At 36.0% G+C, this 18,490-nt stretch overlaps 1 protein-coding gene across 7 annotated transcripts in view; it reads left to right on the top strand.

The window, feature by feature from the left end:
• The window catches only part of PATJ (PATJ crumbs cell polarity complex component), a 349,292-nt gene that overhangs the window by 152,588 nt on the left and 178,214 nt on the right, over positions 1 to 18,490 (top strand). For all 7 annotated transcript variants that reach the window (XM_027607398.1, XM_027607438.1, XM_027607423.1 and 4 more), the window contains one exon: positions 1,393 to 1,492. In XM_027607398.1, the coding sequence (XP_027463199.1) occupies positions 1,393 to 1,492 (100 nt within the window). The remainder of the gene's footprint in view (positions 1 to 1,392; positions 1,493 to 18,490) is intronic.

Genomic DNA, 18,490 nt, shown 5'->3' on the forward strand with positions numbered 1-18,490 from the left:
CTTTAGGGTGACCAAGACGTGCTTATTCTATATTCTTTCCCACAGTGTTGGCAGAATTTAATTTTAATAAATCAGTGGTGTAAAGTTTCCTCTGAAATATGTTTTTAAAATACCGTCAAAGAGAATTCTATCTCTTAATATTAAAAGCTGGCTGTCCTTGTTCCAACTACTATTTTTGACCTAGAATGATGTGGTTCTGAGAAAAAGGTTACTGAAAGGAATTCATTTGCCTTCTTTACTCTTCATTTAACTCACTTCTAAGGTTTTCCAAGCAAGAATAAAGATACAGCATGATCACATTTCTGTATTCTTTTGTTGCTTAATAGGCATTTTGTATTTGGCATCTTCTCTTCATCACTCCTGCATTTTACTGATTTTTGAATTTTCTACATATAGATGAAGTGCTGCTTTGGTTAGACATTATCTTAAATAAATTTGGGTGTGTGTTTTTGTTTATGGATTGCAGATAGTGTTTTCTGCTTTGGAGGAATTTATTACATGCCTGCTTTCTGTAATGGACCAGTCATTGTCCATTTACTAGAGTGTATCCTGCCATTAGTGGTTTTGTCATATAAATCATAATTGAATGTACTCTACTGAAACACTGGAGCAAAACAAAATCTTAATCCCGTTATTTTGGTATTTGTGGAGTGCTTGGGTATATCAGCTCCTATTCTTTTTAGCAGCTTGGACCTCCATAAACTTTAGCATGTTTTATTTTTCCCAGCGTTCAAGAAAATGTCTACATTCTGTGAAGGTAATCTGATCATTGAGTTTGTTTTGCTTTAATTAAGTCCAAAGCAAATATTTATGTGCTGCATCATTTGGTGTGTAAATTTAAAGAATACTTAACCGAAATACAAAAAGTATTCATCATAAAGATTTATTTCTTTTTTAAAACACTAAAATGTGTGTTGACTATAAATTACAGATGAATATTTTTTCAGTTAGAAAACCTTGGCATTTCATTTCAACTATTTTTTATAGAATGAAATCTGTACCTTCTACAATTTGATAAACAGATTTTTAAATAAATGTAATAATACAGTGGATTTTGAAATGCTTTTCATTTGGATTATTTGGTTGGTAAGAGTGTAAATAAAATATATATAATTGGCTTTCTTACTGGGGAAGGGAATGCATTCTTCTGGGTAGGTCAACAGTCTTAAATGCTGTGCTTTTGAATTCCTGTTTTCTGTAGTGGTGTGCTTACATCACAGTCACTTACATAATAACATAAATATAAGAAAACAAATTGTTTTATAGTCCTTGTTATATGACTGAAGTTGGATTGAGTCAGAGTATTTCCAGATTATTTTTTTAGCCTGTTTGTCATTGAGGAAGAGGATTGTGCAAAAGCAATTAACCTTCTCTCAAATTTTGCATTTTCAGAGACAAGGAACAGCTCCACCTCCAATGAAACTTCCACCTCCGTATAAAGCTCCATCTGAGGACAGTGACGAAAGTGAAGAAGAATATGCATTTACCAACAGTGAGTTCCTTTTCATTATTTGAAGTGAATGCAGAGTTCATTAAATTGTGCTTTCAGGAGTATTGTCAATTATCAAATGCAATGCTGTGGGTTCTTAGAAAATGTGTATAAGCATATCATGCTGAAAAGGAAAATGTTATATCTCCTTTTGTGACTTTATTTTCCTAAACTTTCCTCCTTAACGCTAATATAGTATTAGAGTGAATATCAAAGGCAGCAGGTTATACACTATTTTATCTACATTTCCTCCTAGTCTTAATATTTGGATGTGAATGTGAAAATGCTAAGAAGTCCTTTAACTCCCAGTTTGACCCACAATAATCTGAGTTGGATGTGGATGTCAGCTCTTGATTACTTGCTCTATTCAAACTGATGGTGATGTTGCTAATACAAAATTAGAAAAAGACCCAAGTCATATTTTCTCCTTTAGAGTTCCTTTCATGATTTTCTTTGCATTAGCTGTATCAAATATACATTCATACATATATTTAATGGAGGCTTTATTTAAAAGAATTTGCATCTCTTTTATGCATGTAAAGTATATATAGTTAGATCCGATTGCTATTGTACATGGAATTTTTGGGGGGAGGATGAAAAATACCCTAAAATTAGATTGTGGTGATAGTGAATATAGTAAAACCCCCAGGATTATATATTGAAATGGGTGGATTTTATGGTTTGTGAAATATGTTCTTTTAAAAATAATCTTGTTCCTTCCACAATTTAGAAAAGGGTTTGATATAGATATCGAAAGAGTTAAAATTCTGGCTGTAACACTTCTTAGTGTATGACCTTCAGCATGCCCTCTTCTATAAAAATCATGGTTCTTCCTTCACAGGTGTGTGGTAAAGATTAAAACAAGGTGATAAAGCCTTTAGCCTGCCATATGGTAAAATTTCAACAAGTATTATAGCTCTTACTAATAATTATTATTATGTTGATTTTTATGACTCAATATTTTTCTAAATACAGTAGTATGTATATAAATTTGAATATAAATAGATATGTTTATAATTATTTAGTTGGCTTTATAAAACATTGATTTGCACTTTGATTTTATAGAGCCCTTTCTGGTGCATTATTTCTTCATTAATCAACAAATCTCTGTTGAAAGCCAACTGCTTTTTACCAACAGTGTTAAGTAAATCTGTTATGAAAGAAATAAAACATAGCTCCTTTTTTCTTGTTGGGGTCACCAACCTAGAAGGGAACAAAATTTGATCAATGTGCTGTAGTGCCTTGTTTCTCCACCTCTTTTGGAGAGTTACACATGATGGAGATGATTGATAGGTGTGTGCTCACATGTAACACAATCCCTTGTTCTGATACAGGTATTAGGACAGCTGCAGCTGAGTGGAGATAGCTCATTGGTTATTCATAATTTCTGGGATGCTAGAATGCCTATATTTGCATAGTTGTTAGGAAATCTGGCTTAGGCTTGTGACTAAGACTGTTCTAATCCTAGTTCTATTTAGTTGTGAATTCATGGACAAGTTAACCCCTTCATGGCTCACACTTGCTCATCTGTAATGGGGGAAGGGAAGTCTTGTAGTAATCTTCCTCATAGGCTTGTTAGAATCTGAGGAGAAAAGGATTTGAAGAGTTTGGTATAAGGATTGCGATATCTTATGTATTATTAACCCAATCGATATACTAACCTGTGAGGTCTCTAATTATACAAATAAACTGAGGCTCAGAAAAATTAAGGAATATGTTCAAAGTTACATAGCCGGTAAGTAGTAGAAACGTAATTTAAACCCAGACTCTCTGACTCCAGAGCCTGTACTCTTCATCTGTACTTCCCATTAACTTAAATCTCATTTACTATGGCAGAAGTAGGTACAAAGTGCTTGGGGTTATCTAGTGAATATCACTTTGAGGCCATAAGATAGAAGAGCAGCACCCTCCCCAAAGTTCCAATCATGTACATGTATGTTCACACATGTGCACAGATTCACAGCATTAGTGGGGTTCAGGAGGACACCGATTTGCACTGCATGCAGAAAAAGACTTCTGATTCCTGAATCATCTTATAACTATAACATTTCACAGATTCTCCAGCAAATATATTTGGGCTGTGAATATGACTTCCCTTTTGTTTTGCTCTCTAATTTTTTTCTTCTCCGCATACTTTTCCCTTCCCATTGAATTCACTGTTCATCTTTCTGCAGAAGAGTTTGAACTGTATGGGGTGTTAGATAGTTCACATTTAAAATGTAGGTGAGCCTAAAGCCTCTAGCTTTCTTATATTTCTTTGTGAAATGGATCCCATGGCTTTTTAATCTCATGAAATGACTACTCTGTTCCTCCATCCAAAACTAAGAGTAGATTGGTTCACTGTCTTACCAGATTCTTATTGTCCCAAACTAAGTATATCTTTTTACAATTCTGAAAATATGATTTTCTAAACTTTCCTATGGTCCAGGACTGTGAAGTGGATGGCTGGAATCTAAGCCTTAGGCCCACCAGGAAGGGGTGATTGCATTAGAGAGATCACAGACATGAGACACATAGGATTTTAAAGTATAGTTTAAAATCTGGGGCACCTGGATGGCTCAGTCAGTTAAGTGTCTGCCTTCGGCTCAGGTCATGATCCTGGGGTCCTGGGATTGAGACCTGCATTGGGCTCCCTGCTCAGTGGGGAGCCTGCTTCTCCTTCTGCCTCTCTCTCTCTGTCTCTCATGAATAAATGAATAAAATCTTTAAAAAATAATTTAACTTAGGTGAGCTTTGCTGAGTTACTTAGTCATAAACTTCATCCTGCCAAAAAATGTTTATTGAGTAGATATTATAGGTGGGCAGACACTGTTCTAGGTATTGGGAACATAGCAGGGAATAAGATCTCTCTTCCTATTAGCTTATATTCTAGTGGGAGAGAAAGATTATAAACAATAAGATAGTGAAAATATTGATAAATAGTCTAAATAAAATAAAACAACATAGTGTGAGAATAAATGCTTTGGAGGAGTCGACATTAAGTAGAATAGGAAAGAAAGGCCAAGATAAGACCAAAGTGACAAGAAGGAATCAAAGAGCTGGCTTATATAGTCCTATAGATCAGATTTTTTTTTTTTTTTTCAGATTGTGATCCATAGTAACCTATATTTTACTTAACAGTCAAGTATAGGGGTGCCGGCGTGGCTCAGTTGTTAAGCATCTGCCTTCGGCTCAGGTCATGATCCCAGGGTCCTGGGATCGAGTGCCGCATCGGGCTCCCTGCTCAGAGGGGAGCCTGCTTCTCCCTCTCCCACTCCCCCTGCTTGTGTTCCCTCTCTCACGGTGTCTCTCTCTGTGAAATAAATAAATAAAATCTTTACAATCAAGTATAGATGTGTACACACACACTTAGTGCATTTATAATTGAAACAAAGGTTTCACAAAATATTTTATAACATATGAAAAACTTTATTTTTTTATTGTTTCATTTTTTAAAATGCTGTTTGCAGCTCAGTTTATTTCTTGACTACCGAGTCGCAGCCTGCAATATGAGAAACACTAATCTATAGCTCTGGTTTCCAAACTTCAGAGTGCATCAAAGGAAACTACAGAGCTTGTAAAAGCACTAGTTGCTGGGCCCACTCTCAATTTCTGATTCTTCTCATCTAGGAGGACCCAATAATTTCCTTTTCAAATAATTTCCCAGGTGATGCTGATACTTCTCATCCAGGGACTGTATTCAGAAAACCAAGCTGGCATTTAATGGGAGCTGGTGAGTTTGCTTAGGAGTGATGTGTAGACAGCAACAGGAAGCAAACCCAGCATGGGCCTCGTGAACCAACAGAGGAGTGTCCTAGCATAAGAACATTTCCAGGAGATTGTAGAGTCAGGCTGTTTAAGAGAAGAACGTGTTGCAAGAAGGGTTTTGTCACTGAACGTCAGTGGCCAACTGTGGAATGATACTGAGAGGTTGAGGAGGTTAGAATCATGGAAGCAACCATTGAACTTAGAACTTAGTAACATAAAACTGATAAGAAGAAAAAGAATACTTGATAAAAATAACGATTGTGGAGATTGTTATGAGAATTAAATGTTGGGGCACCTGGGTGGCTCAGCCGGTTAGGTGTCTACCTTCAGCTCGGGTCGTGGTCCCGGTGTCCTGGGATCAAGTCCCACATCGGGCTCCCTATTCAGCAGGGCATCTGCTTCTCCCTCTCCCTCAGCCCCTCCCCACTCCCCCCTTACCCCTGCTCATGCCCTCTCGCACGCACTCTCTTTCAAATAAATAATCTTTTAAAAAAGAAATGTTACAACTCATATAGAAAGTGTGGCACATGATAGGTATTTACATCATAGATCCCTTATCTTGCGTAGTTGGACATAATTCATGACATTCTGGTGTCTAATTATAGGAAGTCTATCCATCAATTGAATGAAAAATCCTTAAATTTTAATAATTAAATTTAATAATTATGAAACAATTAAGAATTAAGAAACAATAGCTACATAAATTCTTAGCTGTCAAAAAACTGCCAGTATAGGTCCTGCAGGATTTGTCAAAGGGAAGTTACCAATGGTACAGAACTTCCCAGACTTAACTTTATGGTAATAGTCTTTAATACCTAAATTTAAAGGTCTTGTCAAAGGTTCAGTATCACTCAGTTCACTATCACATGGTGACTTTAAAATCTTCATTTTTAGCCATAACTTCCCTCTGATATCCTGACCTGTTTTCAGTTGGCTGTTGGGGTGCCTGGGTCGTGCAGTTGGTTAAGCGTCAGCTCTTGATTTCAGCTCAGGTTATCATCTCAGGGTGAGATTGAGCCCTGAGTCCTGGCCCTAAGCTCAGTGGGGAGTCTGCTTCTCCTCTCCCTCTCCCTCTCCCCCTCACCATACTCTCTGAAATAAATAAATCTTTAAAAAGAGGGGGGTGCACCTGGGTGGCTTAGTCAGTTAAGCGTCTGCCTTCGGCTCAGGTCATGATCCCGGGATCCTGGGATCGAGCCCTGTGTTGGGCTCCCTGCCCCGTGGGGAACCTGCTTCTCCTCTCCCAGCTTGTGCTGTCTCTCTCTTTCTCTTTCTCTCTCAGTCTCTCTCTCTCTCAAATAAACAAATAAATCTTTAAAAAGAAAAAAAAAGACCATGTCTTTTTTCCACTAGCACTTTAAATCTTTTGCAAAAAACAAAACGTGTTTTTTCCTGAAGGCTGACCTTTTCCTTATATTCTTAATTTTTCATAAAGTCCTTATCCCAGACTAAAACTTCACATATGTTTATCATCTCTCTTCCTAAATTAATCTTCTCAATCTCTCCCACACTGGTAGCTTCCTTTGCATTTTTATTGCCACAATTTCAGTAACTATATATAGTTGTAATCACAATTTACTGAGTACCTACTACGCGTCCTACATTTTCCCCAAGTCTTTAAATGCTTTCTCATTTGATTTACAAAAGAGTCTTTGAAAGGAGATCTTACCTTTTCTGCTGATTTCAGCTTAATCTCACCTTCGGAAAACCTTGCCTCACTCCTTATTCTAATAAATATTCTTGTATAGTTTTTTTTTATATCACTTAACAAAATGTGATTATGTGATTATTAGTTAATATCTGTCTTTCCCTTCACGTTCCATGAGTCTAGTAATCCTCTTTGTTTTGGCCTGGCACATTACAGAAACAGAGTATTTGGGGCAAAATACTGATGGAGGGTATGTGACTTGCATAGTGATGGCGGGAGTGTGATGAAAATCCACGTGTGCTCATGGGGCTTCAGACAGATCCTTTCTACTGAGCTGTACCATCCATCTAGTTTCAGAGCCTTCTGTCCAGAACAGCTTGCCTTCTCTCTCCCAATATATCACCCCTCACCTTATATAAAAGTATCAATCCCCAGAGAGAGAAGCCACTATCTCAAAAAAGTCCTGCTTTGTTCACTTTTGATCCCAGACAGTAAATGCTTTTACTTCACCCCGTCTTTCAAACCTGTTGGTATTCATTCTTTCAACTACATTTTTAAACATCAGGGAGCAGAAGGTTTTGGAATGACTTTTTGTAACCTCTAAGAGAGTGATCATAAAGAAGCAGTGAGAATCCTACAAAAGACATGTCTCTTGATGCATATTAGGTTCTGGAAACTCAGAATATAATTGACTTCTTTGACACTTGGCTTTTAAGTGGTATAGCAAAGATGTGAATGGAACCACAGGCTGAAGGCCTCTTAAAGCCTTTTTTTTAATACTTTAATTTTAGAATGGTGTACTCTCCTTTGGTGTTTTGTTTTTCCACCTTAATTTTTTTTTCTCTCAAAAAGGACCCAGTTTAATTATTCACCCTTTGCTCAGATTCCTTCTACACCCCACCAAATTTTATGTCATACATAATATTTGGTAAAAAGTATATATTTAAGCTCTGAAGCATAATAAAATTATCCTGTGAATTGCACCATACAAATAAAAATTAGATCACTAACACCTTGCATCTTCATGTTTTACTTTATTGTTTTATTTCATTTTTTCAAAGATTGGATATTAGCTAAGACTCCCTGAAATGTGATATATTAGCAAATTATTCAAAGTGACAATATTTATAAGTTTAGAGGGGTTGCTTTTTTAGAAAATTAGTTTTATTGAGATACAATCCACATTACTATATAATTCATCTACTTAAAGTACGCAGCTCAGTGGCTTTTATTTACAGAGTTGTTCAACCATCACTACTATCAATTTTAGAACAGTTAGAACATTTTCATCACCCCCTCAAAAAAAAGTCCTACTCATTAGCAGTCAGTCCACTTCACCATATTTATTCAGAAATTCTTTATAGTCATACCTAAAATATACATACATATATATTCTAATTTTTAAAAAGACTATAGATAATTCACATGTATTCCCTTGGAGTGGGGTGGGGAACCTGCCGCACACCCCTCTTCCTCTTAGCATAAATAGAATCTGCATCTAAATTTGGAAGAAGACAAGGATGCTTGCTAGCTCTACTGTCCTCAAGAATCTAGCAGTGCATTGAGCTCACCTCCTCTGCCCCCTCCAAAAAGAAAAAAATTAGAGAACAGTTATTCACAGATGGTGTTGTAGTCAATCTCAAAAATTCAAAACCCCCCCAAAATTTTGGCAATATTAAGTAAGGCTATATATGAATTGCACACATAAAAATATTGTCTAATCTGTATTATTACTGAAAAAATGTAAAACTTTTCTAATAGTGATAACGGGCAAACTAGAAAATACCTAGGAATAATACAATTAGAAATATAAAACTCAATGCAGTAATCCATAATCACTTTCTGACATTTACTCTTTGGCACTGTGATGAAAGCTCTAAACCCATCCCCCCCCCCCCCGAAAAATGTATATAGATACACAAAACCATTGTTACCTATGCACGCACCCTCACACACATGTACACTCACACCCACTCATCTACACACACACACCTCATTTTAAATAGGCATCGTTTTGCCTATTTAGTGGAAGTCCTGAAGTTCATTTAAGAATTCATGGACCAGGGGCACCTGGATGGCTCAGATGGTTAGGCATCTGCCTTCGGCTCAGGTCATGATCCCAGGGTCCTGGGATCGAGCCCCGTGTTGGGCTCCCTGCTTGGCAGGGAGCCTGCTTCTCCCTCTCCCTCTACTGTTCCCCACGCTTGTGCTCTCGCTATTTCTGTCTAAATTAAAAAAATCTTAAAAAAAAAAAAAAAAGAATTCATGGACCATAGGTTGACAACCACTATAGCTTATTTTTAAAGAAAACTGTGGAACTTTATTAAAGAAGATTTGGGGGGGGGGGAATATAGACATGTTATTTTCCTGATTGGAAGGGTAAGTATATTAAAGATTTCATTTGTTTTTAAATTAGTCTGTAAGTTTAAGATAATTTGAATCCAAATCCTAAATATATATAGTCTGAAAATTGATTTGGAAATGAAATGCTAGACAGTTTTGAAAATTCTCTCCTCGTATCTGAATATATTCTAAACTGGTGGTTTTCAGACTGAACCTGGAGCTTAGAGAAATGAGTGGGAGTGTTTTGGTTATCTCAATCAGCTTTTCTCAACCTTGGCACTATTGTAATTTTGACCAGATAATCCCTTGTTGGGTGGAGGAAGGAGGCTGTTCTTTTCATTGTAGAATATTTGACAGCATCCCTGGGCTCTATCCACTAGACGCCAGTAACACTTTCTCTCCCACCCCAGTTGTGATGATCTCCACACATTGCCAGTCGTCCCCTGGTCTAAATGGTTGGAGGATTCTGCTGTCATTTATTAGTTGCATTGCCAAGAGCACTACGTTATATGGAACAGTCCCATACAGTGAAGAGTTACCCTGCCCAGAGTACCAACAGCCCTTCTGATTAGAAACAGTGTTTCAAACTGCAGTAATTAGGGGCGCCTGGGTGGCTCAGTCAGTTAAGCAGCTGCCTTTGGTTCGGGTCATGTTCCTGAGGTCCTAGAATGGAGCCCTGCTTCAGGCTCCCTGCTCAGTGAGGATCCTGTTTCTCCCTCTCTCTCTCTCCCACTGCTTGTTCTCTCTCTCCAATAAATAAATAAATAAAATCTTAAAAAAAACCTGCAGTTATTAAATCTGTTTAGTATTTGCAAATAAAAATGGTCTAGAAATAAACCCAGGTGTTAAGAATTTAGAACATAAAAATAATATTTTTTGAAAGAGCAGAAATAGGATTATTCAATAAATGATGGGATATATGTAATAATTAGGGGGAAAATGTAGAGATCTCCATTTCTCATCAAAATTAGAAATTAATTTTGAATATTGTTTGCTTCTAAAAACTGAAACCATACAAATACTATAAATAGTCTATAAAGATTTTTTTTAAAAAATGTAATCTTGGCACAAGGAAAGGCCTTTCATATTATTATACTAACACTAAAGGAAAATAATTATAAGTTTACTTACATAAAAATTGAAAACAATAACAATAAATCTATCTTTAAACAGTATCATTACCAATAATATGCAAAATGTTCTTAGGTATTCTCTCATAAAATTTATATCCTGATGTAGAAATAGTTTATCCGTGTATAAAAAAGAGTATGAAAGTGGGGGATAATAAAAAAATATATATGTATACGTAAACATATACATGTCAGAAGAAAAAGACATGTACATCAATAGAAAAACAAGCGAAGATCAGACAGTATGTAACAAAAGAGATTTGGGCAACAAATACAAAAAGTCTTTTCTACCTCACTAATAATGAGAGATATGTAAATTAATGATTTTTTGCCTACCACATTACTTAGGATTTTAAAAATTAATATTGCTCATTGTTGGAGAGGTTGTAGAAAATAGGAGTACTTACATACTGTTGGCAGAAATATGAATTCATGTACCTCTTTTTGGAGACCCATTTGGCAGCATGTATAAAAAATTTAAATGTGCATGTTCTTTGACTGAATAATTCAACTTCCAGTGAAATAGCCTAGGGAATATTCATTGCCCATGTGAATATATGTGTATGTATATGTGTATATACCTACAAAAATGTGTTCTGCATTTTTCACTAATAGCAATTATAGCAGTATATATTATATGTAACTAATACATAGTAAAGCCTTGATTAAGTCACCTAGTAGCCATCTGACTTGAAATAGGCTGCATCCTTTTCATTTGGATTCCTCATTTGTAAGATGGAGATACTAAATAGTACTCCTTTCACTGAGTTGCTATGAGATCCTAGAAGAGATAATGTATGTAAAATCCTTGTATAGGAAGTGTACAGTGTATAGGAAGTGCGAAGTATTCCAGAAATGTTAGCTACTACTCTTTAGTCTCATCAATAGTAATACAGCATTCTTCAATGTTTGCCAAATATTGCCACTACAGAATGAAATTTCTGCAGGCCCTCAAGTGATTAGTCGATTCAGCGTCTGTCTCCTGATCTCAGGGTCATGAGTTCAAGCCCTGTGTTGGGCTCCACACTGGGCATGGAGCCTACTTTAAAAAAAAGAAAAAATTAATGAAATTTCTGGCGTATGTATATATTGAAATTTTAGTAAAACTTACTATAGCTTAATTTTTTACATGTTTACACGTGTTTTAAGTTTAACATTATTGGGTAGGATCAGTACTTCATTAACTCTGTACAGCTAGGCTGCTCCCTGTTCTCCATTTTGTGCTGTGACGCTGCTATGCTCCCACTTTCAGCTGGGATCACTGGACAAGAAAGGCATTTTGGAATACTTCCTTTTTCTTGAGTATTTTTCTCTTTCTTTTCTTTACATTTTCTTTGCACCAAAGGTGGAATTATCATAGAAGTATTGGTATATGATTTTGTAATTATTTTCTTCCAGTGGAATTTTACCATTGCAGGGTTGATGTTTTACTTCATTCCTCTCAATGTAGGAAAAATACACAGGAGAATTTTTTGAGAAAAATTCATTGTCCAAATGGAATTTAAAAATTAAAAATATGGCTTTTAAAGATTACTTTAATGTGAGTGCTAGTTTGCCAAACAGCCCTACAAAGTTTATAACATGACTTAATCTCCCTTATTCTGCCTTGTAGTATTTAAATATTTATGAATTTATTGATTCACAAAGGTCACGATGTTCTTTAGAGAGTTAATTCTCTTAAAATTCACATTAACTGTTAATATATTTTCCTACTTAACCTTTAAAAAATTTTTTTAATTTTTCATACAAAATGGTAGCAGCTTTCACCCTCATCTTTATTTGTAGTATGTTACTCTTACATTAATGAGCATTTGTACTTCAATTAACTGAGAGGATTTCAACATATGAAGCACATAAATTTTTCACTCTAAGTTACATCAAGAATTCTAACCTAGGCATTAACAGTAAATCAAAACATCATCCTTGTTTGAGTTATTGCCATTAATACATAGTTATTTTCTTTTGTTAATCCATGCTGTCCCAGGATTACTGATCTTGCATGGGTGCAGAGGGACCTGAATGACGTCCGAGTATCTTTCAGATCTTTAGCCTTCCAGAAGCCAGCGCTGAATAGCAGAGTTTAGTCAGATTTTATAGCCAAAGCTGAATTTTGTAGAATCCTTAGTATTTTTTAATTGATAAAAGTACAAAAGCATGTACAACTACTTTGAGAGGGGAGTTTTGAGGAAAATCTTCTGCTTTCAAATTTATTTAATCCACTTAAATTTTGTATAACAAAATATGTTATTTGGAAGAAAAAAAGCATCTTGTCTTATAGTTCAATAAGAAAACAACCCCATTTTTTAAAAACAGACAAAACTGAACATTTCACTAAAGATACATAAATGCCTAATAAGCACATAAAAATGCTCAACATTATTAATTATTAGGGAAATGCAAGTTAAAACCACTACACATTCACAAGAATTATTTTATTTTTAAAGATTTTATTTATTGGTCAGAGAGCGTGCACAGGCAGAGGGAACAGCAGGGGGAGAGGGAGAAGCAGGCTCCCCACTGAGCAAGCAGCCTGAAGTGGGACTCGATCCCAGGATCCTGAGATCATGACCTGAGCCAGAGGCAGATGCTTAACCGAATGAGCCACCCACGTGTCCCTCACAAGAATGATTTTAATAAAAAAGATGGGCACTACAGCCAGAACCCTCACACACTTCTGGTGGGAATGTAAAATGGTACAACCATTTTGGAAAACAGTTGGGTCATTTCTTAAAAAGTTAAACATGGGGCCCCTGGGTGGCTCAATTGGTTAAGCATCCGACTCTTGATTTCGGCTCAGGTCATGATCTCAGGGTCGTAAGATTGAGCCCCATGTCTGGCTCCAGGCTGGGCGTGGAGCCTGCTTAAGATTCTCTCTCTCCCTCTTCCCCTGCTCCACTCCCCCCACAGCGCATGTGTGCACGCATGCATGCTCGCGTGCTTGCTCTCAAAAAGAGAAAAAAAGTTAAATGTAAGTTTACCACACAATCTAATAATTCTACTTCTAGGTATATATCTAAGAGAAATGAAAACCTATGTCCACACAAAGATTCCTACATGAATGTTCATTGCAGCATCATTCATAATAGTTCAAAACAGGATTAGCCAAATGTCCATCAGCTGGTAGATAAACATAACATATCCATACAGTGGAATACTACTTAGCAATAAAAAAGCAGAATACTTACATATGCCATGATGCTAAGTAAAGGAAGCCCAGTGCAAAAGACTACCTACTATATGATTCCATTTATATAGGATATACATAAAAAACAGGTCATTGGTTGCTTAGATTTGGAGTTTGGATTGGGTTTGATGGAATGTTCTGAGGTGGTGGAAATGCTCGAAAGCTGGATTGTGGTGATAGTTGCACACATCTGTAAGCAAACTGAAAATCAGTGAAATAATATGCTTGCAGCAGGTGAATTTAATATGAATTATATTAAATAAAGCCTGTTAAAATTCTCAGACATAATTTTAAATTGAAGAATCACATTTGTAGGTGAAGGAGGTTAAAAATTTAAAAGCACTAACTTCCAGCTATAAAATAAATCTTGATGTAATGTACAGCATGGGAACTATTGCTAATAGTATTGTACTGTGTATTTGAAAGTTGCTAAAAGTAGATCTTAAGATTTTTCATCACAATTTTGCAACAATGTATGGTGATATAGATGTTAACTAGACTTACTGTGGTGATCATTTTGCAATATATACAAGTAGCAATCATCATGCTGTACACCTAAAACTAATATAATGTTATATATCAATTATATCTAAATAAAAATTTCTTTAAAGAATCACATTTGTAAAGGATAGTTAAAACTTACTATAAAAAGGTCTGTGTTAGAGGGCAATCCAATAGCACATTACTTTGAAGAAGGGAATAATAGTATCTTAATATCTTCCTTGATAGTGCTGGGAGTTGCGAACCTTAGAACTCCTCTGGTCTGACTAATTTTACAAGAATCCTAAGACACCCCCCACCCCCGAAAGTGATTAATTTGCCCAAAGTCACAAAATTAGTTACTTTGAGGTCAAGAATGGAGTCTCAGTCTCCTTTGATGTTCAGGGCCGTATTTAAGCTTTCCCTTCCCGTGCCATCCTGTGTGCACCAAGCCAATTTTTAACACGAAGCAGTCATGATCAACAAAGATTTATTGAGCAGCTAGTAGTTTTTTTGGTTTAAATTTTTTTTTTTTATCATTGTGGTCTCTAGTTGATCTCTACCTTGCCAACAGATGTCACTATAATCAACAGCAGTTATTATCAAGGATTTAAGGAATGTTAAGAATGCTCACCTCAAATAAGCAAACAGCATTCATTAGTGGCTTCTAGCAATATTTCTATGTTCATTTTACTAGATATATGGATTTGTTTGCTCTGTCCTTTTCTTCGTTTCTTGTTTTTGACAGTGCAAAATAGGAAAGATTAAGAAATAAAGGCTAAGTTTTAATTTTTTAGTTTTATGTAAATTCTTTTTCTCATTTCCTATGTTTAATCATCCTTTTCTGAACCCTTTATAATTAAGTAAATTAAATAGAATTCTTAACTCTGGTCCTATAATTGGAGTTTGGTGAATGTTGCTTTCTAGTTTAGTTGATTTTTTATGCTGGAAACTCCCAAAGTTCCAGCCTTTGATAGAATTTGGATGTATTCATTGTAAATATAAATAAAAAAATTGAATTTAAAATCTTTTGAGAACCCTTTATATTCAGGTGTTCTTGACTTTACTCATCTGTATGACAGGTGAGCAGGCAGATGACTTTGTGTTCTACGTTTTACAAAGAAAGGTTAGAGAACACTGTAGTAATCGATAGATAATGAAGTAATTGCAGCTGGTTACGATTCTATTCTGGTGTGCTGGGGGTGGGAAGGAGAAAGGGATGCAATGAGGCATTTAAAAAAAGTTTAAGAACCCACAACCATTTTTTCTCATGATTTCTCTGAAGCTTCAATTTTTTTTTTCATAATCCCGCCCCCCCCCCCCCCCAAGAAAAAAGCTAACTTGAAGACTTGACTGCTTGAACCAGATCTTTACTGCACATTTAAAACGCTACTGAGACACAGTTGAATCTCGCTAGGGAGACCGCACGTTTAGTGCGGCTCACCAGTTTCTTTGTTATAAAAATGATTCAATGATGTGAGCAATAAGGAGACAGTAAGTTGACAACTGTTTCATTCACTTCCGAGAGGCTAACATCCACCCCTGTTTCCTTTTTATCTGCATTCAAAAGATGTAGCTAATGCCCTGAACTATTTCTCAGCCGGGAAACTGGGTCATTAAAATGATATTAATTGAAGCTGGCCACAAAATAAAGGGTTGCGTTGGTATTGCCTCCTGCTCTGGAATAGAGCAATCATCCCGATGTGAGCAGGGTAACGGAGCGCCACAGTCCGCAGTGTGAAGCATCCGAGGGTCAGATGTTGCAAACCAGGGATTTTTGCTTCTCCCGGAGTACTTTTCCCAGGCAGCTTCTACCTACTGACAGACGGGACTGTTAGCCTGAGTGGTAGCTTGAAATTAGCTTAATTGATTGCTTCTCATGATAGAAATAGACTGACAACTTGCCCTTAAGGAGAATAAAATCCGAGGGGGAGGAAAAAAAAGAAATAGGCCCAAGGTCGACAGGAGAGAGAGGACAGAGTCTGGTGAGGATTTGAGCTGCTTCCAGCACTGAATGTTTATCAGGAATGCAGATACCCTGAAGGGAACGCTGGTACAGCAATGGTCCAAGGGGGTTTCCCAGGTAAGCTATCTGTGCCTCTGTGATCTGTGGCTCTTTTGGAATGCAGTCTGAAGCCGTTTTAAGTGTGGGTGCAGGATGTTGTTGTGAAGGTTTGAACAATTGTAAGCTAAGGCATTTCTCTTTAGTGAAAGAGTGAGGGGACATATGCATGTGCCAGGCAATTGTGCATTAGAAACAAACCTATAAAAATTTCCTTTCATGTGTACTGTAGCTGGAATTTTCCCCGTAATGTTTTTGAAAAGTAGAGCAGTTTATCAGACTGTCAGGAATATACTAGTGAGTTTCGGTGCCAAAATTCTTAACACTGTGTTCCTGTGGTATCCTCTCCTTTCAGAATTGTAATTGAGAGGTAGATCTCCTGGACATTCATTGTTGTTGTTCTTTGTGACTTCACCATAAGCAAAAGGGAAGATGATTTATATTAGAACAAGGTTATTATGATTAATTTTTAAAAACTGACCATTCAGCATTTTTGTTGTGGATGAAAGCAGAATATCATTAAGGTATCCTAGTAGTAAACAAAAGCCTGCTTTTTCTAAATTGTAAAATAGCACCTTAAATATTATTTGCTAATTATGCTCCAAGTCCCATTCATCTAAACCTACAAATTGGAATTCATTAGGGGTGGGGGCTCAACACTTGGAAGTATTATCAGGGACTTCCTTGTTAACACACGGTTCCTGAAATCATTGCTAGATTGGTAATATAATTTCATACAGTAGGATACTCTAGTGTATGTTTTTGCTTGACTTTTAGAAAATTAATTTATTAACAGAGCTTTTAATCCGAGTAAGATGTGGAATATTTAGACTTAATGGTGGGGGGGGGTGTCTTCTTACCTCCTAAGGGAGGCAGCTGTAAACTCAAAGAGTTAGACATCACATTGTAGCCCCCCTTTTTTTTCCAGCAGTGCACACGCAAATTAGGTTATTTCTACTGCAATAGCAGAATATATGCTGCATACCTGATTTAAGCTAGCAAACCTTATTCTTGGCTATGCTGTCAAAATAATTGAGCAAGAACTTTTCTTTTGCCTAAAATACAATTTCTGAAGATCTCATTGTTGGCATCCTGAGCTATTTAGTATCCAGTTTTGTGATTTTGATTTGGAGGAAATGTCAGCCCTTAAATGGATGTGTCACAGATTCCCTGTAGTGACAACTGTCCTGATTGTGTTTCTTTTCATTTTATAGTTGGAATTGGTTTCACTTGTCAAAAGGTCATCTTTTCAATACTACTTTCTCAAACTTGTATTGACAAGGCAACGATAGGAATAATCTTGGGTATTGGTGGACCCTACCTGCTTTTCTTCAGACTCCCTAGAGCAGTTTGTTCGTGTTCCTTTTATGTAGGAAGTTTCATTTTAAACATCTGTTTCTCCAGATTAAAAATATGTGTGTGCTTTAGTCTCCTCAGTGTGACCTGTCATCCCTGATGATTTCCTTAATCTCTATTTCACTAATTCAAAGTTGCCACTGTCCAGCTTCATAAACCACAGTAGAACCCTCATGAATCCTCACAGTGGGTTTTCCAGAAATTGCACACATGTTTAGTCAGTAGGAATTTCTGTATCTTTTGCATTTCATTCAAATAATATATGAAAATATTTTTTATGTTATTAGCTGTAAATGTCTCATAAGTAGACATTTATTTATGTGTTAAATGTAAGTTACTTTTCCGGTACTGCTGCTCAGGATTAATTGTTCATGATTTTCATAATAAACACATTCAGCATTTATTAAAGGTTTCTATTTACCTTGAAATGTGCGTACACATTTAACTCCAGAGTATTTTAATGCTTTCTAATAGTCTTTATATTATGTTCACTGCTCTGCATTCAGTTAATTTGAAAAGCATCCTTCTATTTCATGTCTCTTTCTGGCATATTTTACAAATAGTTATACATAGAATGATAAATAAAAGATGAGGCTTCAGTCTGCAGAGAATTTACTCTTTTTCTGTACTTGCTTGGAAACATGTTATTTTGAATGAGTTTATGTTGCTTTGGTATAGGTAGTTTTAAAACAGGCCACTTTAAAATATTTCATGTTTGCATAGGAGTATAGGTTTAACTTTCATCATTTAAATTGATCCAATGTTAAACAAAATATTATAATTCAAATTAGGGAAGTAGTGTACAAAAATTAAGTATCATTTAAAGTGGGGTTTTTTTTTTGAGAAACTACCTCTTTTGGTGAATACAATGGGGAGGGAAGGTGAGAAATATCATTTCTATGTTTCTTTTATGTTTTCTTATTTAGATAGTTATGTGCTTTTTTGCACAAATATTCACTTTATCTCTTTTCTTTACATTTATGCTATGACAGGGTTCTAAGATACTTGCATAGTGTGAAGAATTCATATTGTATATTCTGAATATGTCTGT

The sequence above is a fragment of the Zalophus californianus genome, chromosome 4, assembly GCF_009762305.2.
Source record: "Zalophus californianus isolate mZalCal1 chromosome 4, mZalCal1.pri.v2, whole genome shotgun sequence".
Classification (NCBI taxonomy): Eukaryota; Metazoa; Chordata; class Mammalia; order Carnivora; family Otariidae; genus Zalophus; species Zalophus californianus.